Source organism: Vanessa cardui, chromosome 7 (genome assembly GCF_905220365.1).
Source record: "Vanessa cardui chromosome 7, ilVanCard2.1, whole genome shotgun sequence".
NCBI lineage: Eukaryota > Metazoa > Arthropoda > Insecta > Lepidoptera > Nymphalidae > Vanessa > Vanessa cardui.
In genome coordinates this window covers 14,240,080-14,262,846 of record NC_061129.1, presented here as the reverse complement: position 1 = coordinate 14,262,846, position 22,767 = coordinate 14,240,080, and the positions used below count along the sequence as shown (strand labels likewise).

General features: G+C 37.0%; 1 protein-coding gene across 1 annotated transcript; it reads right to left on the bottom strand.

Moving 5' to 3' along the window:
- Positions 1-912: 912 nt before the first annotated feature.
- On the bottom strand, positions 913-22,749 carry LOC124531067. Its single transcript, XM_047105516.1, has 11 exons — positions 22,648-22,749; positions 21,795-21,924; positions 21,065-21,223; positions 18,811-18,886; positions 10,654-10,735; positions 9,594-9,747; positions 9,311-9,446; positions 8,408-8,479; positions 2,917-2,978; positions 2,167-2,191; positions 913-2,090 (listed from the first exon to the last, which is right to left on the bottom strand). Exons 2-11 carry the CDS (start codon positions 21,874-21,876, stop codon positions 986-988), a joined length of 1,953 nt encoding a protein of 650 aa, XP_046961472.1. The 5' UTR covers positions 21,877-21,924; positions 22,648-22,749; the 3' UTR covers positions 913-985.
- Positions 22,750-22,767: the final 18 nt, after the last annotated feature.

Genomic DNA, 22,767 nt, shown 5'->3' with positions numbered 1-22,767 from the left:
AAGCTAGTGATATTGAAACTGATTTTATACGACAAAAATACCTGTCCGAAGTATTAATAATCTTGGAGCTTGTGAGCATTTTATTTAATTCAACACCGTAGCGTAACAATTTAAAGGTGATTTAAGTGCTTGTTTGAATAAAGAATATTTGGACTCGATTATATGTGTAATAAATCAATCTATTAAGTACAAGACTCACTTTCTGTTGTACTGTGCTTCCACTGAACCAATTACTGGATTATTATGCGTTTCCCATTAATAAAAAGAGGCTGAAGTATGTATTTTTTTCAAAGAAATCAAAATATTAACTACTGTCTCTCAAAAGAATATTCTGTAAGGTGACGTATGTACGTAAAATATCAAAGATTTTGTGAGAAAAATTGATGGTTGGCAGCAAGTATCTACTTTGGGAATGAAATGATCTTCTTACTGCTATATCGTTGTAATATTGATTATAGATTTAAAAAATCACAAACATACTTGACAAAGAATAACCGCTATGTTTCTTTCGCTAGTACTTCTTAGGTCATACTCGTATTATTCAGTATTCTAATTTAAGATTATTGTATATAAAAATAAATTATTTACTTTTGCGGACTGTTCATATTTGGTAATTAGTAAGTACTTTGAGACGAAGTTGTTAAAACTGCTTACAAAGATACTTTGAGATTTACCTGAGATCTCATACTTTATTCCGGCCCAATAACTGTTTGTGAGGCTTGCAGTGTCTTATATTCTATGTATTTGATAGGATTATTTTATACATAATGTAAAAACAAGTAATGCAGACAAAATAATAAAATAACTGTTTTTTATTGTAGTAAAGTACGTAAGTAGTAAACATAGTTACGATATGGTAAAAAAAAAACTACCAATTGTGTCTTATTCTGAGTTGAATGTGTTGCTTAAAAATAAATTGTTGGAATTTGATCCAGAGAAGACTTTATTTTTTACTGTTAGTTTCCAAAAAAATAAGGTTATCCAATTAATTTGTTTTTGCATCGGTACTGTTTGCTTTATTCATCAAATCACTGGTGTATTGCAATGAAAACATTTCTTCCTCGCTGATTTCAAAGTTGCGTCTATCTGAACTGTCTAATTCCTTAACTGCATTGTTACCAGCATCAGTATATGCTGGTTTATCTTCTTTTTCTACGTAATTATCTTTGGAACGTCTTATGTTAAAAGCCGACGTAAAATTGACACATTTAAAAAATGTTGAAAAAGCACTTGAAGTATTTCGAAACGATTTTTTGACGTGTAATTTGATGTTTTCGTAGCTAAATGCATTCCTTACTCTTCGCCGTGAAGAAACTATCTGCGAATTCTCATTAACAAATCTTTTTACAGAAGGCTTTTGAGTGAATTTAGATATCATTTGAGTTTTCTTATCTACAAGTATACGTACGTCAATTTTACTGGAGAAATTAGCATGTTTTTTGCATGGGTCATCTTGATTTACAGAAAACGGTTTTCTGAGAGACACATTTGATCGTTTCTTTTTGTCTGTTGTATTTTCAGTATTCGATAAATCACTCGTAGGTTTCATTTCAGGTTCTATGTTTTGTGAGATAACAGCATCTTCTTCGATTATGTTTTTCCCATTTATCTTTGAAACAGAATTAAGTTTAACTTGATTTCTGGAACATGATGTTTTACAACATTCTTTTTTTTTCTCATCTCTACATTTCAACATTTCAGCTTCATTTTTATTTTCTGTAACTTGTGGCAGTCTAGGTAAGTTAGATTCTATAATTTCAGCCGGAACACTGTCCGATAATGTTGTTAGCCCACTATTATATTGTGGATTATCTGTTGGTGGTAATAATGTGGAGGGATCATCAAACATTCGGCCTTTTATATCTTCTATTAGTTTCTCATCCTTAGATACAGAGACATTTTCCTCGGATGTGTTGATAATTTGAGATTCATTTTCATCCCCGACTTCTTCAAAAGCCTGTGAATATTTTTTATAATATTGGCAACATAAGCATGATTCCGCATGAGCTTCATCCGAATCATAATTTTCGTTTGGAGAAATTTCTATTATTGATTGATAGTTATCATCAAGCGGTGGATCTTGCGTAGCTCTGCAAATTATTCATATCTTTAATAAGGTGCAGCATTTTTTTACATATTTACAAAACAAAATAAAAATCAACTTACTGAGATCTTACTGGAATACCCGTATCTTCAAAGTAAAATAAGAAATATATTATATTATCATACATTTAAACAAAACTGTATATCTATACGGTTTAAAGCTTCTCAATATTAACCTTATGTATACGTCATATGACGGCAATAGAAAAACGAGATGGCCAGTTGTTTAAATTGGCGAATTATTTAGATAAGAATCTAATTTGTCTGCTTATTTATGTGAAAAATTTGCTTTTATAATTCATAAGAGAAACCTTAGCCCAGCAGTGGGATATTTACAAGTGATTATTTTATTGTTACTTCACTTTGATTGTGACCACAGATTTACAAAAATATTTATAGAAAAATTATGTGTACACCAGATTGCAATGATAAATACCTTATTAACAGATAATAAATGCAATTTGCCAACAATTTTTTTATATCAATCAATTAATTTATTATTTACTCAATATATGACTAATTTATTTAACAGTCAATTACACATTTTGTCAACTAGGTATAAAGTATTGTCATTACTGCTAGGTATATAGTTGTACGTTAGCCTTTACAAAGCTGGTTTTCATTTCATTTTTATACAGACTTGAAGAAACAAAGTCGGACGAAGTCTGTATAAAAATGTGGTAAGTGTCTATAAAATATCGCGGTTTTCATACCTTTACATTTACAATCTGTGATTACAAACGTTAACAATCCAAATTTTTATAGAAGGAAGAAATATATAAAGGCATATAAGCAAGTTCCAAGAGTACATACCTTTAATCTCAATAATAGATGAATATAGGTTGTTTGTAAATGTTGATATTCGATTTTTAATTCTGCAAAGGTGAGATGGAACCGGTTATAATTATGTTTGGATTTACAATTATATATGTTTCTATGCAAAAGAAAGAAGGGATATATGTGTACAATTATCGGTGTAATATAAGTCATTTTCTTATTATTATAAAACTTTTATTGCGTCGAGATTACAAATGTTCCTAAATGTGTCTCGTCGAGCTACAGATTCAGCAGAAAAAGAAGGGCAGGAAAGGAACTAAAAAAACCTTTAATTATTAATAATATGTATATATCATGTTGTATAGACATTTGTTATATTTATGTTTTACTTGCTACCCGACCACCTTTGCACGGGTAGATTAAGTTTTATAACGTAATACGTATAACACAATATGTTTATAGAATATGCTTTTATGATTCGACGTTTTTTAGCTGTTATTCGAGTCGAGATGGCCCAGTGGTTATATAGCGTGCATCTTAACCGATGATTGCGGGTTCAAACCGACGCAAGCACCGCTGTTTCTTGCTTAATTTGTCTTTATGTGCACCGTGCTCAGCGGTGAAGGAAAACATCGTGAGGAAACCTGCATGTGACAAATTTCATAGAAATTCTGCCACATGTGTATTCCACCATCCCGCATTGGAACAGCGTGGTGGAATATGTTCCAAACCTAATGTTGTCTTAAATTTTCGCGATTACACATTGAAATAAAACTAGTTATAACGGATTTGAATCGCGTATATTAATTATTTTTGGCATCCCGACGTTTCGAGCACTTTACAGTCTACCCGTGACCACGAACGCTGAGAATTTACAGGCTGTTGTTGTTGTTGTTGTAGCTGTCATTTTTACGTAACTTTACCTAAAGCCTACACTAATGACACACTTAAACCTGGAAAATTTATAAAGATGCCTTCAATAGTTTTTGAGTTTATCGTGTTCAGAGTGATTGACATACAAAATTGCGGCTTCAAAATATGTGGTGAAGTATGTAAAGAATTAAAATCTAAATATTTTCATTATTTTTTGGATAAAAAGGCATCGACATTCGCTTGCGTTATAGTGTGGTCGTCAAGTGTCATATATAATAATAATAATACTTTTATTTTTATTTTTATAAATAACTGGCAACCAACTAATACGTCAACATGGAAAAAATTGGGCTGTCATAAAATTATTTAAAGAAATTAATGTAAAATTTCTATATTAATCTAAAAAAAGTGTAAACACATATTTTTGGACCATAAATAATAAAATATACGTACAAATATACAAAAATGAACAGATATACATCAATAATTCTACCAAAAATAAAAGTGACATTGTCAAACCAAAATAAGAATGCATAAAACACAAAAACATGTTGACAAGAGCCAGAAAACGAGCGCACAACTATCCATCCCCGGACCCGCCGCTCAGCTCCGCCTCGCAGACACAGGACCCCGCACAAGGAAGTAGTCTGGTGTCTGCAGTTGCGTCGAGCTCGAGCGACGAGTACTTCTCCCCGTCGACGTCGCCAACACCTGAACGTCGAGCGGGGTGACGCCGGCCACCGACGGGCTTGGGAGCCAGAGGCCAACCGGTCTCGAACAGGGTCCCCGCTTCCGGTGGTGGTGTGCAGCGCATGCGATGGACACAACCCATTAATGAAAATGTCATGCGCGCATACTATGGGGCTACAAAGGGGGGAACTAACTTCACTGCGTACCGTGTTAGGATGCTCTCTCTGTTTCAGGCGCTTGAATCAGCTGTCAACGTCTCGGCTCAACGACTGACGGATCAGGTGCGAGTCATTCTGCGTAACAACAGGCTGAGTGACACCGTACCTGATCGGATTCGCTCGGAAACATGTAATAGTGGTGTCACTTCCGGCCCATCAACGCCCGTAGTTGAGGAACCACTGCCTGCAATACCACAGGGCCCAGAATATGATGATGAGGGCGGTGGTGACATGGCTATTACAACAAGTAAGTACAGTGATCATTTGAGGAGCGCACTGGGGCATGCGATTCGGGAGTATCGTAACACTCCCGCTGAGCTTAGGCCACGGTTGCCACGTTTGCCCATGACTAAACGGAATAGGGACCTAGTGTGCACTCTGGATTCACTGCTCGCAGATTATTTTGAGAGCAGTGAAAATCTAGAGGATACGCACTCAATTCTGTTTTGTGCGGCTGTTGCAGCATGTCGTATAGCTGGTGTTACATTTGAAGACACCGAACGAGCTACACGACCAAAAGCTGCTGCACCGGCCTGGCAGAGCAGGATTGAGAAACGTATCAATGAGACCAGAGTGCTCATTGGAAAACTATATTGTTTTAAGGAAGGGAATACGCGTCCACGTGTAATGCGTTTCGTGGAGCGGGCATTCTTGGGGACAGGTATCAGTCCGCAAGAATATCCGTCCCATGTCGTGGAGCGTATTGACTTCCTAAAACAAAAAGTTTATGCATGGGCAAGCCGCATCCGTCGGTACAGGCGGCGAGTGGACCGTTATCACTTGAATCGCAAATTCCAAAGCGATCAAAGGTGGGTGTACAGAACGTGGGAGCGACTCGACCAGGATGTGAGCGATGGGTGCCGCCCAGATGATGATGCCACGAATACATTTTGGCGCAACATCTGGTCGGTGCCCGTCGACCATAGTGAAGCTGATTGGATGCTAGAGGTCAGGCAAGCGTGCGAGCCTTTGGAAGTGATGGGAAAATTTTCTATTGTTTCTGAAGATGTAGCCGCTGCAGTTCGATCCGTTTCCAACTGGAAGTCTCCGGGACCGGACGGGCTGCATAGCTTCTGGCTAAAATGGCTGCGCAGCTCCCATGAATGCTTGGCATCCCACTTCCAGTCAGCTTTAGAGTCTGGGTCGCTACCACAGTTCCTTACCACCGGAGTCACCCACCTGCTCCATAAGTCAGGTAGTGCAAGGGATCCTAAAAATTATAGACCGATTACTTGTTTACCGACGGTCTATAAGCTCCTTACCGCCATTCTGAGAGATAAGATTAATAGTCACATACAGAATAATAGTATTTTGTCTGTCTCTCAGAATGGATGTAGGGGTGGATCACGAGGCACTAAGGAGCTACTCCTCATTGATATGACCAATAGCCAACAGGTTCGTCGTTCTCGAAAAAGTCTGTCGACATGCTGGATAGATTACAAGAAGGCCTATGATTCCGTGCCGCATACATGGCTCTTGAGGGTGCTGGAGTTGTATAAATTAGATACAACTCTATGCAGTTTCTTGAGATCATGTATGGGGCAATGGCGGACAGTCCTTCGCTATCCAGGATGCCGAACGATTCATGGTAGTGACGAACCGATAAGGATTGAGCGGGGAATATTCCAGGGCGATAGTTTGAGTCCATTGTGGTTTTGTTTAGCCTTGAACCCTCTAAGTACTCTGTTGGAGAGTTCAAGGCTAGGCTATCGTTTGCGGAGAGGAGGTAAAGTAATATCCCACCTACTTTACATGGATGACTTAAAGCTCTTTGCACCTTCAGATTCACAACTAATGGAGTTACTAAAGGTAACAGAAACTTTTAGTAATTCTATTAGAATGGAATTTGGAGTTGACAAATGCGCGGTTATGCATGTAAAGCGAGGAGAGATTATGGAATCTGAGGGATTACAACTTTCAGATTCCATAAACTTTAAATCACTGTCCGCAAACGAATCATACAAATACTTGGGTATGTCGGAAGCGTTAGGCATTAATGTGACCGACATGAAACAATCATTGCAGGAGCGTTTCTTTGGTCGCCTGAAAAAGGTACTCAAAAGTCTTTTATCAGGTGGCAATAAGGTTCGCGCCTTCAATGGTTGGGTCATGCCGGTCTTGATGTGCTCTTTCGGCATACTCAAGTGGACTCAAAAAGAACTAGACGCCTTGGATAGGAGAGTCCGTGTCCTGCTGACTACGTATCGAATGCATCATCCTCGGTATTCGGTGATGAGATTGTATATCCCACGGAGATATGGTGGCCGTGGCTTTTTAAATGCCAAGACCCTACATAACCGTGAGGTATACAAACTCAGGGAGTATTTCCTCCACTCTGACTTGGATATGCACCGAGATGTAGTTATAATGGACAAAGGGCTAACTCCGCTCTCCTTAGGTAAAGAGAACTGGCGCAAACCTGTAGTACTAAGTACTGAGAACCGCAGGGAGGTATGGAAGAGCAAGGAGTTACACGGACGCTTCTATCGGGCACTTCATGGACCCGATGTGGACTTTATGGCGTCCGTATCTTGGCTACGGTTCGGCAACCTATTTGGTGAAACCGAAGGTTTTGTCTGTGCGATTATGGACGAAGTTATCATGACGAACAATTACCGGAAGTATATTGTGAGGGATGGCACGGTGGACATATGTCGGGCGTGTCACACTCCGGGCGAATCCCTTAGACATATTATTTCCGGTTGTTCTCGTCTTGCTAACGGAGAGTATTTGCACAGACATAATCAAGTGGCCAAGATTATCCATCAACAACTTGCACTTCGATACGGTCTTGTGGTATCAGAGGTAGCATACTACAGGTATGTGCCCGACCCAGTTCTCGAGAATGGTCATATCACACTGTACTGGGACCGATCTATAATCACTGACAGGACTGTTGTCGCCAACAAGCCTGATATAGTGGTGATAGATCGGTCAGAGCGCCACACGATAATTGTTGACATCACCATCCCTCATGACGAGAATCTCGTGAAAGCTGAGAAGGATAAACAAATAAAATATCTTGACTTAGCTCACGAGGTTGTCGACATGTGGGATGTGGATACAGCAGTTATTGTGCCGATAGTTGTTTCAGCGAATGGCCTAATGGCCAAGAGCCTCGACCAACATCTTAAGAGGCTCTCGTTAGGCAGCTGGGTCAAGGGCCTGATGCAGAAGGTAGTACTCCTCGGCACGGCGCGTATTGTAAGGAAGTTCCTCTCTTTGGAGCCCTGACCACCGGTGGCTTAGACCCTGTTCCCGCCACTGGTTGGCCTTTGTATTTTATATTTTTAAATATATTTTATACATATGTTTGTATTTTATATTTATAAATGTAATATTATATGAGTAAAAATAAATAATACTTTTAACTCTCATTACTCTGATCCCAATGTAAGTAGCTAAAGCACTTGTGTATTGGAAAATCAAACACCCAGACCTAAGGCAACATAGAAAACTAATGAACTTTTTCTACATCGCCTCGGCCGCGAATCAAACCCGGGACCTCGGAGTGGCGTACCTATGAAAACAGGTGTACACATTACTCGACCCAGAAGGTCGTCAAAATAAAAATAATGAAGCATGTTCCTTGGCCTTGCTCGATAAAAAAAAAATCATTTTAAATTCTAATATTATCATAGATTTTGATTTAATTAAGCTCAGGTTATGTCCATATTGAGTACCTAGTAACACAGACGCAAATGAAAAAAACTTTTCTTAAGATTGTAATCTATGATAACTCTTACCCTTTTAACCCTTTTAAACTAAATAAGTCCTCCAATTTACTGGTGATCGGTAAATCTTCTTCTGTTTCAGTTCTGAAAAAAAGTATTTAACAAATATTGTATGTATTAACTTTGATTATCTGTGTAATTATTTAAGTTGCTAAGCCGTCACTACAATGCAGTAGACTTGAAATTACTTATCATCTATACATATAATAAAATTGGAGTGTCTGTTTGTAATATATTTTTACTCAATGCATATGTATTGTGTCTGTCTGTCTGTCTGTTTGTTCCGGGTAATCTCTGGCACAGCTGGACCGATTTTGACGGGACTTTCACTGGCAGATAGCTGATATAATAGGGATAATATTTCTTTTTTGTTAAATTCAAAGACGTACAAGGTCGCGGGCACAGCTAGTGTATAGTAGGTATTTTTCACGATTGGAGCTGTTCAGAATTTATAAAAGAGTTAAAACACGGTACAAATATTATTATAGACACTTGTAATGTATTTTTTATAAAGATCTTTAGATATTATCTCAAACAGGTATCTGTCAATTCTGTAAACTGATGTGTAGTTCACCAATATCCGTAAACATTGGGACTCTAATCAATATCAACCATCCTTTAATACGCCAATGCGTGGCCAATGCGTAGCCAACTTCGGGCACTTAGATGTTACGTGTTTGTTCCTTGCCTGTAATTAGTTTCACCCTCAAAAACCAAGCAAACCACAATACAGCATAATTAATATTACCGTTTAGCGATAGTACTACCCACTCCGTACCTTTTCTACCACGTCGGATTACTAACGTGTACTACGTTAGTACTAAGCACTGGTCCGACGATTTTATTAACGTAATTGTAAATTTATTGTAGTGGTAAATCACCCTAACAGTTTTATTTTAAACATTGAATACGTACTCTTCATAATGCCGTACATTTACTTCCTTGCCATCTATGTCACATATATTATACACATCGATACTTCCGAAAAGAATATGTGATATATTTGTTATTATAAATTCACCGTTTTCATCAGTCGTCCCTTGCGTTGCCACTAGAATGGAAATAAATTAATGAATTATACGGATTCACACATGTAGGTATATATATAGGTTATGAATTTTTATTATTTCGATGTAAATTATTTATAAAGAAATTCCTTTCGCTTTATATTTAATTATATTACCAGAAAAAGAATTACCCGTCCTATAATATCCATCGACGATTGTTTCTGTTAAACCATTATTATCATCATCCTCCTGTAATGTATCAATTTTATCTGTCTTTGATCCTTCAAGATCTTCGTCGCCAGCGCCATCAGATTCACCCTCCTCTTCCTCTGGCGGAGATTCGATCTAAAGATTAAGTTTTTTATAAATAAGTAGGTAATAAATTGTATTTGAATACAATTACATAATAAATTTAAGGAATATCTTCTATCTAAAACGATGGATGGATTGTGTGAAAGAAGATATGGTTAGAAAAAATGTTACTTGTGAGATGACGTCTGACAGAGAAGTATGGAAGGAGAAGACATGCTGCGCCGACCCCGAATAAAATTGGGAAAAGGGCAGGAGGATGATGACTCATGAAACCATATATATTATAGAGAAGACATTTGCTTTGATTTTTAAAATGAGTATAAAAAAAAAATCAAAATCAAAATAAACTTTATTCAAGTAGGCTTTTATAAGCACTTTTGAATGGTCATTTTACAATTAAGTGAAGCTACCACCGGTTCGGAAAGTAGGTTCTACCGAGAAGAACTGGCAAGAAACTCAGTAGTTACTCTTTTTGTTAACATTTAAAAAATACAACGTCATGTTAATTAAATACTATTAGTTAAATTAATGTATCCTGCTTGGAAGTCAACAGGTATTAACTCCACGCTTTTTTATCATCTATAAAATCTTGTATCGAATACTATGCTTTTTCAACCAATGTATTTTTTACAAACGATTAAGTATTATAAATGTTATCGATATTCTTATAAACGAACTCTTCTGAATTCTCGTAGCATGACCTGATGGTCTCCTGTCTAATAATAACTGCGGTTTTAGACATCAATCAGAGAAGTAAATTAAGTGGATACATGAAGGGAGATTTAGCAAACGAACCAATTACAGACCAACCAGCGTAGGTCTTAATTATGCCCAACTTAGTAGTTGACCTATGATGGGCTACAATCCTGTATCTGAAAGAACTTTACTTTCCATACTTTTTATTTTCCATGCCCTCTAAGAATTGAGTTGTTTCCGTACCTCTTCATCCGTCTTAGCCATTTCACTTTCTTCCTCAATATTCTTGATCGCATTTCTTATTTCTCTTTTCATAGTCACGTATCTATATAGTAATTAAAAATATTTATAAATATTCACATGAATGACAATGAATTAGTCGGAATAGCCCAGTCATAGCCCAGGTAAAAAAGTGGTCAACCTTGGATTGAAAGATAATAAACTGTAAATTAGTATAACTCCGAGAAATTATTCTTACTCTAAAGGGAGATATTCACGATGCAAAACTGTAATTAATATTATTTTATATGGCATAGCATTTAATACTGGCATGTAACACTATTTCTTATTTTAAATATGATTGAGCTGTCATTATAAAACAATTGGACGATAGCGGGACATTCTAACAAAAGATAGAGAGATTGCGGCATCATTGTAAAACGATAATGTTATTTTGGCTATCCCGAACTAGTGATACTATTGTAATAAAACTACTCACGTAACATTTAATTATTTCAGTATATTAATTTATCACTTGATACAATATTAAGTATCCGCTTAATATATTAAAATTAACTAGTCTTCACCACTATTCTCACAAGAATGTCCTTTTTTTCTTTTTCGTTCCCAATCAATCCTCTTGTGTTCTTTTTCTCGTGCCAGGCGGTACCAGTCGCCACACCACGCCACGCCACCCGAGGAAGGCACGGGCTTGCACCAATATGTTGTCGATAACCGAATCAATAATAATACTTAAAAATGATATTTAATTTAAAAACAACGTATTTAAAAATTAAAGCAGTACTAAATATTATTACTTCAATTAAAATTATTCAAAAATCATGACATTCGGCCATCCGACATCGTGCCGACTCCCGGCGCACGACATGCTAATCATTATAGTTTATATATAAATACACTCTTTGCTAATATATGTCAACAATTGGTTGTTATATTATATAACCACATAACACTTAGCTCAATTCTCAACACAAACTTAACTCTACACAATATAATAATGATACATAAATTTAAGAGTACAACTCAAAGGTTAGCGCGCTAATAATCCTACATACAACAAATCATGACATTCGCCAATTAAGCTAGTAATCGAATTATTTATAAACATATTATATAGTGAATATTGATAGTTTGAAATAATTAAAGAAAATAGAGCGATTACATTGGAATAAATCATTTGTGTTAATTCATACATTACATATTATAGTTATATTTATATTTGTTTTTATTTCAACAGATGTGTGTAGATCACACAGTGAGTAATTTATACATATACATATATATGCACATACACACACATATGAACATATACATAATATTTTTTTTTTTTTTTTTTCATTTAATAAAACACACGCTGTACCAAAAATAATTGCTTACAGAAAAAATATTTACATTGATTTAGTATAAGACCCTGTACACATACATTCAAGCGCTATTGTGATCACTATGCTCACTGGAACTGTTATTGTCTGAATTATATACCTCCAAAGCCTTTATATGTATCCAGGGTCTCATCCTGTCTGCCGCTATTACAGTCTTATAGGGCTTGCCCGTTCTATTGAAGCCTGGGACATCGGCTATCGTATATCTATCGTTTCCTAGAACCTCTAGTACTTTATAGGGACCTATGAACTTTGACAAAAGCTTTGTGCTCTTCCCATCATTGGCAAAATTGTTTCGCAATATCTTTACCAGGTCACCGACTTTATACTTTACAGCAGAAATTCTGTTTTTATCATGTCTTAGTTTCAATTTTTCTTGCTCATTCTGTATGTTAGAGCTAATATTTTGTCTAAGTTCTTGTAAATTAGAAGTCATAGATTCATCTATAACATTAAGTTTATTTGCCAAATGATCCCGCATTTTGAGTCCAAACAAAGCTTCGGTCGCCGTTTTTTGTGTTGAGGCATTCACAGTGTTGTTAATGCCCCACTGGATTTTCCCCAGGCACTTGTCCCAGTCGCGCTCGTGGCCAAAAGAATTTTGTGCCGCTAGTGAATTAAGAATAGTCTGGTTGAATCTTTCGGCTTGACCATTGGCTCTGGGACAAGCGACCGCATTCAATACATGCTTAATTCCTTGTCCCTCACAAAAGGTCTTAAAGGCTGTCGACGTGAAAGATGTACCGCGGTCAGATATTATCCTTGCCGGAATACCGAAATCATAAAATATTTTCTCAAGGACTTTGATAGTGGTTTTGGTTTTAAGATCTTTTACTGGTCTAACGAACACGTATTTTGTGAAAGCGTCGACTACGGTCAAAATGTGAGTATTACCATCCTTACTGCGAACAAATGGCCCTAAATGATCCATATGGACAGTGTGAAAAGGTATATTAACCTTTTCAATTGGGTATAAATGTCCAGACTTTCGTTTTGCTGCAGTATCTTTATTGTATGCACACTCTAAGCAAGCCGCTACATATTTTTTTACAAATTTTCTCAATTTTGGGAACCAGAAATTGCTTTGTATCCTTTCTAGCGTTTTAGAATAGCCGTGATGTCCTACTTCGTCATGATTAGCCCGACATACTTGCCACCTTGCACTTCGTGGCACAACAAGGCGTAATTGGTCATCTATTTTTCTATAAATAACGTGGTTTTTAACAACGTAATTTTTGCGAATATCCCGGCACTCTAGGTCGTCTTCCGGTTTTAGAATTTGCGAAATACGCGAGATGTCGGGGTCTGCTCTTTGTAAACTTAGAAGCCAGTTGTCCTTCTCTATAGAATAAATGTTAACGGATAAATGTTCCTCTGAGTTCGCGGGCAGAGTGGTATTTCGACTGAGAGCATCAACATGCTGCATTTGTACCCCCGGTCGATACTCTATACTAAAATCAAATTCGCTTATTTGCAGCCACCACCTCGCTATACGCGGAATTAAATCTCTTTTTGTTAGTGTCGTTCTAAGTGCAGCACAATCGGTGAAAATCTTAAAAGGTATGCCCAAAAGGTAAACCCTAAATTTTTTTAGAGAACATACGACGGCTAGGGTCTCTAACTCATAGGAGTGCAAATATCTCTCCTCTGGTGTTGTTTGGCGACTAAAATATGCTACTGGTTTTAAAACCCGCGATTCTTTCTGCCATTGCATCAATATGCCCCCTACGCCAACAGAACTGGCGTCGGTATGCAATTCGGTCTCCAATCTTGGGTCATAAAGGGCCAAAACAGGACGACTAGCAAGACTTTCCTTCAAAAGGGAGAATGCCTGGTTCTCGATCTCAGACCACTGCCATTTTGCCTCTTTCTTTAATAGAGAAGTCAACGGTCGAGCGATTTCCCCATAACCTTTTATAAACTTGCGAAAATAACCAGTTAAGCCAAGAAATTGACGAACTTCGTGTGTATTGCGAGGTGTGGGAAATCCCTTGACCGCTGTTATCTTAGCCTCACCGGGTTGCATGCCTTGTGAGGAAATGTCATATCCCAAGTAGCTAACTGTGGCATCGAAAAAACGGCACTTAGAGAGCTTCAAAGTTAATCCGAACTCTCTAAAAATTTTAAGCACCTCCTCTAGTCGCCAAAACATCTCGTCCACTCCCTTTGATGGTATCAGCACGTCATCCAAATAGGCTAACGCATATTCAAATCGCTTATTACCGAGAATTTTGTTGATCATCCTCTGGAAGACGGCTGGCGCGTTAGCGAGTCCGAAGGGCATTCTTAAAAACTCATAATGCCCATCAGGCGTGACAAAGGCGGTGAGATGTCGGCTACTTGGAGCCATTGGGATCTGATAATATCCTGATGCGAGATCGAGGGTGGTAAAGAAGGTATTCCCACTAAGATTAGATAACTGATCATCAATGAGAGGAAGAGGAAACCTATCTTTGACTGTTTTATTGTTCAATGCCCTAAAATCTACACATAGTCTCTGCTCACCGGTTTTTTTCTTTACCATTAAAATTGGACTAGCATAATCAGACTTTGACTCTTGAACGATATTGTTTTGTACAAGTTCATTAACTGTTTCTCTGACCTTTTCACGTTCGGAATGAGATAGGCGGTAGGGTCGGTAAACAATCGGTTTGTTATCCACGAGATCAATTTTCATTTCCACGTCAACAGCACAGCCTATCTCACCCAAGTTGGTAGCGAAACAGTCCCGGTATTTTTGAAGTAACGAATAAAGCGCATTTGCTTGACTATTGTCAAGACCTGGTCCAATCTTAATGTCGGCTTTATTGAGGGGTTCTATCGTAGAGAAATTCTCTACAATCCTGTTAATCTGGTAAGCAGGCCGTTCAACAAAGGGATTTGCTCTAGATATCAAGGCGTCCTTTTCAAAAGTTAAAGTACTATCGGACAGATTGGAAATAATGACCCCACCTTTGCCGCAACAAATACGGTAAGCGCCCGGCAACAACCGGTATTCCTTCCGTGGTTCGACTGAGTTATAGCCCCCAATAAAAATATCTCCGGTAAAATCATGATCTATTTGCACAGGGACAACGCCGGTTTTCGAAATGTTAGTGGTATCGGTAACGTAAAGTTTTAATGTATCCTCATCGTTATCAAATGGAATTTTATTAGGACTTAGATAGAACGTCAGATTGTCACTATTCTTTAAGACTGTAACGAATGGCTGTTCTGTAAAGTTTTGTCCAATAATCACAGATACCTGCATGTGCGCGTCATCAACCACTAATACTTCGATAATCGATTCAATGTCATCAACCCTCACAGAAACGAAGGTTTTGTACAAAGGTATTACAGAAGACTGACCAAACCCTCTTACAATTGGAATATTGTCATAATTTTGTGCAAGTTTCAAAAACTTTGCATCGCTTTTACGCAAAAGAGTACATTCACTCCCGAAGTCTATGTAGGCTTTGAGAGAATGGTCATTGATTGTGATAGTTTTGAAGAACTTACTATTAGGGTCATTAATTGTGTCAATTTTTAAAGTGTTTTTTTCAAAATTCTCTACGTTATTGTTTGAATTACGATTTGTAGATGTTAAGGAGTCAAGCCTGCATCGGTCGCTGTCATGTCCTACCCGATTACAACGTTTGCATATTGTTAGCGGCTTAGTGCATTTAAAATAAGGATGACCTTTAACGCGACAATTGTAGCAAATTACAGAATTTAAATTTGAGTTGCTGGCACCCGTATTGGTGTTTGCAGAGTTGTTGGGCTTTTGAAATGTGCGTTCACGCGGTCTATTATTGTAACTCATAGCCTGTTGTGGTTTTTGGGAAGAAAGGTAAGTAAGCAAATCTTCTGGTTCCGTACTATCGAGAGCCTGTGCCCCATTCCTAACAGATCGGTCGCTTATGCCGTACACAATACAATCAACAGCCTTCTTACCAGTAATTTCACACATACTTAACAAACCCAATTTGTCATAAAAATATTCCCGCAAGCTCTCATCATTACGTGATGTGCGATTTAACATTTCTTCCAAGAGACGTCCGTAATTTTCGTCGCTGGGGAATGCCTTGCGTAATTTCAGTTGCCACTCGTCCCAAGTAAATTTGACCGTCTGCAAAGACTCAAACCATTTCTTAGCCAGACCAATTAGCTTTTGTAAAGAGTAGTGTATTGTCTGCTTATCCTCCCAACCGTATATAGAGGCACATTCGTTTACTTTTCGCAGCCAGCAATCAATAGTTTGGGTCCTGCAGGACGGGTCAAATTCAGGAATAACATTATTAAAATTATTGTTACTACCAAAATTATTCTTTGTTGACTCTCCCTTCCATTTGGACAGAAGTTTCAGCACGTCTCTAGAGGTTAGCCTGCTTGATAGCTTACGCGTCCTTCGCGGTGAAGACTCATCAGCGGATGATGACGAAGAAGACGAGTTCCTTCGCCTTCTTCGTTTACTCGCCTTCTTCGGCCGCCGTCGATTTGGAGGCGTAACCGGCGGCGTGTCCGCTTCATGATCAGATGACATTGCCAGTAAATTCTAAAACGTATAAATATTATCTGAGACGTAATCTGTTTACCATACTATGTGCAAAAACAACAATAATTTCAGCTCAGCTACATATGTACATAGTCCATCTCCTAACATTATCCGATGAACAAACATAGTTCACCCCCTAACATTATCCGATGAACAAACATAGTTCACCCCCTAACTTTATCCGATGAACAAACATAGTTCACCCCCTAACTTTATCCGATGAACAAACATAGTTCACCCCCTAACATTATCCGATGAACAAACATAGTTCACCCCCTAACATTATCCGATGAACAAACATAGTTCACCCCCTAACTTTATCCGATGAACAAACATAGTTCACCCCCTAACATTATCCGATGAACAAACATAGTTCACCCCCTAACTTTATCCGATGAACAAACATAGTTCACCCCCTAACATTATCCGATGAACAAACATAGTTCACCCCCTAACATTATCCGATGAACAAACATAGTTCACCCCCTAACATTATCCGATGAACAAACATAGTTCACCCCCTAACATTATCCGATGAACAAACATAGTTCACCCCCTAACATTATCCGATTCTATAATACTTTAAGACTAGAGAATAAGAGAATAGAGATCAATAAGATAATTTATTAGTAGATGGACACAGAAAAAGAAAATCAGCATTGCGATTTATTAACCAAGTAAATATGTAGTCAGAATGGTAGATTATTTATAAGAATAAAAAATATATATATATATATCATCATATTTTTATTATATATATTCTATGTTAAATATTTTAATAAGCCGGTCAACAGCTTAATTCAAAAAGAAATAAGCTATATCAAGATTATTTGTCTGCTGACAGTATTAAAAATTCATTAATTAATTAATAGTGTATAATTTACCGCTGTGGGCGTTAAAACAACATCCTCACAGACAAAATGTCTCGATAATATTTGCTTAAACATACCTTTTTATCCGGTCCGTGTCACTTCTGAAGTGTAATAAAACTACTCACGTAACATTTAATTATTTCAGTATATTAATTTATCACTTGATACAATATTAAGTATCCGCTTAATATATTAAAATTAACTAGTCTTCACCACTATTCTCACAAGAATGTCCTTTTTTTCTTTTTCGTTCCCAATCAATCCTCTTGTGTTCTTTTTCTCGTGCCAGGCGGTACCAGTCGCCACACCACGCCACGCCACCCGAGGAAGGCACGGGCTTGCACCAATATGTTGTCGATAACCGAATCAATAATAATACTTAAAAATGATATTTAATTTAAAAACAACGTATTTAAAAATTAAAGCAGTACTAAATATTATTACTTCAATTAAAATTATTCAAAAATCATGACACTATATACTAGTATTTTCGGTTTATAAGGAATATACTTTTTATTCTTTTTTATGGTATAAGATGGCGGACGAGCAAATGGGCCATATGGGCATGGTAAGTGGTCACCATCAACAATAGATAACGACGCTGTAAGAAATATTAACGATTCCTTACATCATCAATGTGCCACCAACCTTGGGAAATAAGATGTTATGTCCTTTGTACCTGTAGTTACACTGGATCACTCACTCTTCAAACCGGAATACAAGAATACTGAGTACTGTTATTTGGCAGTAGAATAACTGATGAGTGTGTGGTACCTACCCAGACGGGCTTGCACAAAGCCCTACCACCAAGTAATGAGAGTTTTTATTTTTTCTATTCCCTTGTATTGTGTATTAGTGCATAAACATTTGTATGTAAGTTTATGACTGAGATTGCCCAGTGGTTAGAACGCGTGCATCTTAACCGATGATTGCGGGTTCAAACCCAGACAAGCACCACTATAAATATGTGCTTAATTTATGTTTATAATTCATCTCGTGCTTGGCGGCGAAGTAAAACAATATGAGGAAACCTGCATGTGTCTAATTTCATTGAATGTGCATTCCACCAACCCGCATTGGAAGAGCGTGGTGGAATATGTTCCAAACTCCTCAATGGAAGAGGAAGCCTTATCTCAGCAGTGCGAAATTTACAGGCTGTTACTTTACTTTATTTTTATGACTGCACAGCAAACCCAGATATGTTCTCAAAAATATCTCTCAAATTAGGTTGTATAACATATTAGTTTTTTATATATTTTTCATTTTATTTTTAATATAATTTCTTTTGTAGTCCTAAGATTTTTGTCTTTTATGTGCACAATAAAATAAAATAACATTAAAAGTAATGTGCTATACTATAAAATTAACTAACAAATTATCAAACTCTATTTCTGGGATGTAGTGCTTGTAGCATCTGTTCAAGCAGAATTCAGGTCCACGGGATTCCACTATAATTAAAACAATTTATGTTTCTTTGATTTTATAGACTGATCAATTGTAGAAGCTACTACTACTACTACTACAGCTACTAATGGTCCGGGAGGAAGCGTTGCAAAGGCAAAAGTCATAGTAAGCCGGATATTAATGTCGATAGTTGATATTATATGACTAATAACTGAACCGACCGTCAGCAGTTCAAGTAGCGGTGGGTGGGTGGTGTAAGTGGGTAGGAGGCTGCGAAAGAGGTAAACAAATAAGTGATAGTACGCTGGCTCTAACTTTTTCCATAAATAGTTGATGTCATACTGAACAAAAATAAGTCGTCAGCTGCACCGTGGAGGGGGGATTATGTGTCAGCTGGCTGCATGAATTTGTAAAAAAACGTAAAATAACGTTATATATAATACGCCGAATGAAATTTAACTACATGATTCATGATCTTCAAAATTTTAGAGTACGAAAAAAACAATCAGCTGATTGTGTAGCGGTGGAAAGACCGTCAGCTGGACTCAGGATTTAAAATTTTGGAGTATAGCTGTGAGGTTTTTGGCTTTCAAAAACATATTTTGCGATAAATTCTGGCCTTGCTTGAACGATAACCATAACGCCACGACACGACCTTCGGGCTACCTAAGCCTCTTCACGTAAAATTTTAAAGCAGCATCTCCCCTTCCGATCTTTGTCGTAAAGAATCAGTTTCGATTTTCCACGTCAAACGAACGGACGCATTCATGCATAGCGCAGCTTTGGAGCTCACCTTCAAGATCCTTCACAATTGACTCCTACGGGGATGGGAAGAAAACGAGGACAAATATGTCTTCAAATAGTTCGATGGCGATCAAGTTCTCCTATCAGTAGTCACCAGTATAACGGATAGCACGGAAAATATTGGCGGTATGGAATTTTTGTCGGTGACACTTTCTTTCAGTTTTTCTAGTAACCTAATTTTGATCATTATGTGAATGATCAAAATTTGGTGATCAAAATGTTCATTTACAGGTGACGGTGAAGAAAATATAGAGCAAGAACTTGATCAAGAACAAAAAAAAACGATTTCCTGCAGAACAGTTCGGCGGATGATTCGTCAGAGAACGATGACGATAGCGATACCATCGACAACGAATAACTTTTGCGGTCATTTTATGTCTATATTTCGTATTTGTTTAATTTAGGTAGGTTTACCTTTCATTTTATTTTAGGTTCATCTCATTTATACTCGATTTTATTTCATATCGTGCATTTTGTTACAAATAAAACGAAACAAAAATATATCGAGAAAGATTCTGTCCATTGCTAGAATAATCTTTACCTTTACTGCGTCAGCTGGCGGTCTTTCCACCGCTTTGCACGCAGCTGATTGTTATTTTTCTAATTTTAATTATTTAACTAATTACGTAGTTCAATTTCATCCGGCATACTATGACGTTATAGTTTTTACAAGTTCACGCGAGCAGCTGACGCATAGTCCCCCCTCTGCGGTGCAGCTTACGATTTTTTTTCATCTCAGTATAATATCAACTATCCATCGAAAAAGTTTGAGCTGGCGTACTATTACGTAATTTTTTTTTTTTACCACTTCCGCAACCTGCCAATTCCACACCCACCGCGGGTGCGCCAGTTGAAGCTTTATTCGGTTATAAGTATTTCGAGATAAATAGAAAAAGAAGGCAAGGCGTAAAATGCAACACTACCTCCCGGACTATAAGCTATGAAGACGTTAACACAAGAGATATTATAATATTGTGTTTGTGTCTGTGCATTCACAGTCAGTGGCTCTATTCGATTTGATAGAAGAGAGCGTACATCTTAACCGAAGATTGCGGATTCAAACCCATGCAAGCACCATTGAATTTTCATATGCACAATTTGTGTTAATAATTTATCGTCTTCGTGAGAAAAACTCCATATGTCTAATTTAGCGAAATTCTGCCATATGTCAATTCAACAATCGTCATTTACCAAACTATATTAAGTAAAGCCATCACCGAATGCAAATTCTACCAAAGAACCAGCAAAAAACTAAGAAGTTACTCTTTTTCAACATTTAAAAATGCAAATTCACAAAAGAGACTATATAGGATCAACAGATCAACAACATTGGGTAAGTTGCTAATGGGCCTGATTAATTACTAAATTGGATTTATTTTTTTGGTAAAAATCATTGAAAACTTATTGTATGTACTAACAGGCATCCATTTCTTTAAGTTTTTTGTAGGTGAGTTCTTCAATATATACCGCGCGTGCTAATCGCTGCGCGAAATTCTTTTCTGGCTCTTGCGGCCGACATAGCAGAAAACAAACCAATGCACGTAGGTAGAACATCGGGTTCCATGTGTAACGTATTTCTTGCAATATCAAAAAAATTAAATAAGAAATCAATTTGTAACGTGACCGAAAAGTTGAGTCCGCCAGGAAAACGGCAAAACTTTTTCGTCTAAATAATATTATAAAACACTGGAAAAGCAGATTTTAACAGGTTGTATTTATGTAGGTGTATATTTCGTGTGATGGTGAGACTGACTTTTCATAGTTATACCATTCATTCAACTTATTATGATAATTGTATGCTATCATTAAAGTAATTGTACACCTATAGATCTCTAAAACTCTAAACTATTTGCAGCTACCGAACAAAAACCTACTAATTTAAACCTTACTAAAAAATAGCTTCGCGTGTCATTGACGCAAATTTGTGTACGACTGACGCAACCACTAGCAGACGGACCACGCGGGTTATAGCAATTAAGAAACATACTGTACTAAATACTAATCACTACAAAAATAAGTCAAATTATCTATATCTAAATATCATTGTCATCACTAGTAAAAAAGTCAATAACAACAATAACACGACGGTAAATATCTATCTATCTACTATCAGTATTACAATACAGTTATGGGAATATTCGAGATTACCAAACGGAATTAATTCAGCAGGTCTTAGAATGTGCCCTCGACATTCACAATCACGTGCCAAAGCACAAACACATTTTTTCATTGGTGGTCCTCGCCATACCACATCGGGTATGTTATCAGCCCTAGGCCTCTAAAATTATAAAACCAATTTATTATTGAGGGACCGTACACTAAACGCAACATCTAAGTAATTATTATGAGGTCTATTGTGCCAAAATTGTTCACAAATATTTTAAATTATTAAACTACAGAACGTGTTATAATACATATTTTAAAATGTGATATAAATCACTAGCATGGCAGCATCCTCAGTTAATAGAAACCAGTAACAAGCTAAATAGATTTTCATGGTAAAAAAAAGTCCACCACTTTTACCACTCTGAAAACGGTGTGCATTACAATAATTACAAACTTAGACTTTTTTTGTTATTGTAGGCTTTTATTTTGAACCCTTCTCAGATGTCAGAAAAAAAGTTTTTTTTGCCTATGTTTTAGGATGGCCAAAACGAGGGAAAAATCAACCTATAATCAAGTTAGCGCGATTTTCGATTTAATTTCTTGCTTGTATTACGAGTACGAGTTTTTAGTCGATAGTTCATAGCAATAATATTGCTTATTTGCTTTAAATTCTTCGATTCGGTTTGGAAAAGACCCCGATTCGGTGCAATAGGTGTAACTCTTATGATTTAGTTGCTAAGTTACCGCTGTAAAAGCACCTTTGACTCTGACTTGAGTAAAAGTCTCTTCCATTCATATGTAAAACCACATAAATGTCCAACGTAGTGTTAGTTTAGACAAAGTTAGCGACCAGACAGAAAACTCTTAATATTATATACAGCCCAAAATATTTTACCTCTCGATTTTGTTTACAGAAACAACATCTAGGTTTTCGCCAAAAAAAATAATTTTCAAAATAGCTTAAACTGCATTCTTTTCTAAATGAACTCTTTCCTATTTCTCTTTCATATTTTGC

Excerpts from the sequence above, each read along its gene's own strand:
- LOC124531067 (XM_047105516.1), bottom strand. The coding sequence starts at position 21,876 with ATGAAAAAATGTGTTTGTGCTTTGGCACGTGATTGTGAATGTCGAGGG. Across the intron at positions 18,887-21,064 it reads ACTTAAAGAAATGGATGCCT|TGGAATCCCGTGGACCTGAA; the intron begins GTTAGTACATAC and ends TTTTAATTATAG. Across the intron at positions 9,748-10,653 it reads TGGCTAAGACGGATGAAGAG|ATCGAATCTCCGCCAGAGGA; the intron begins GTACGGAAACAA and ends CTTAATCTTTAG.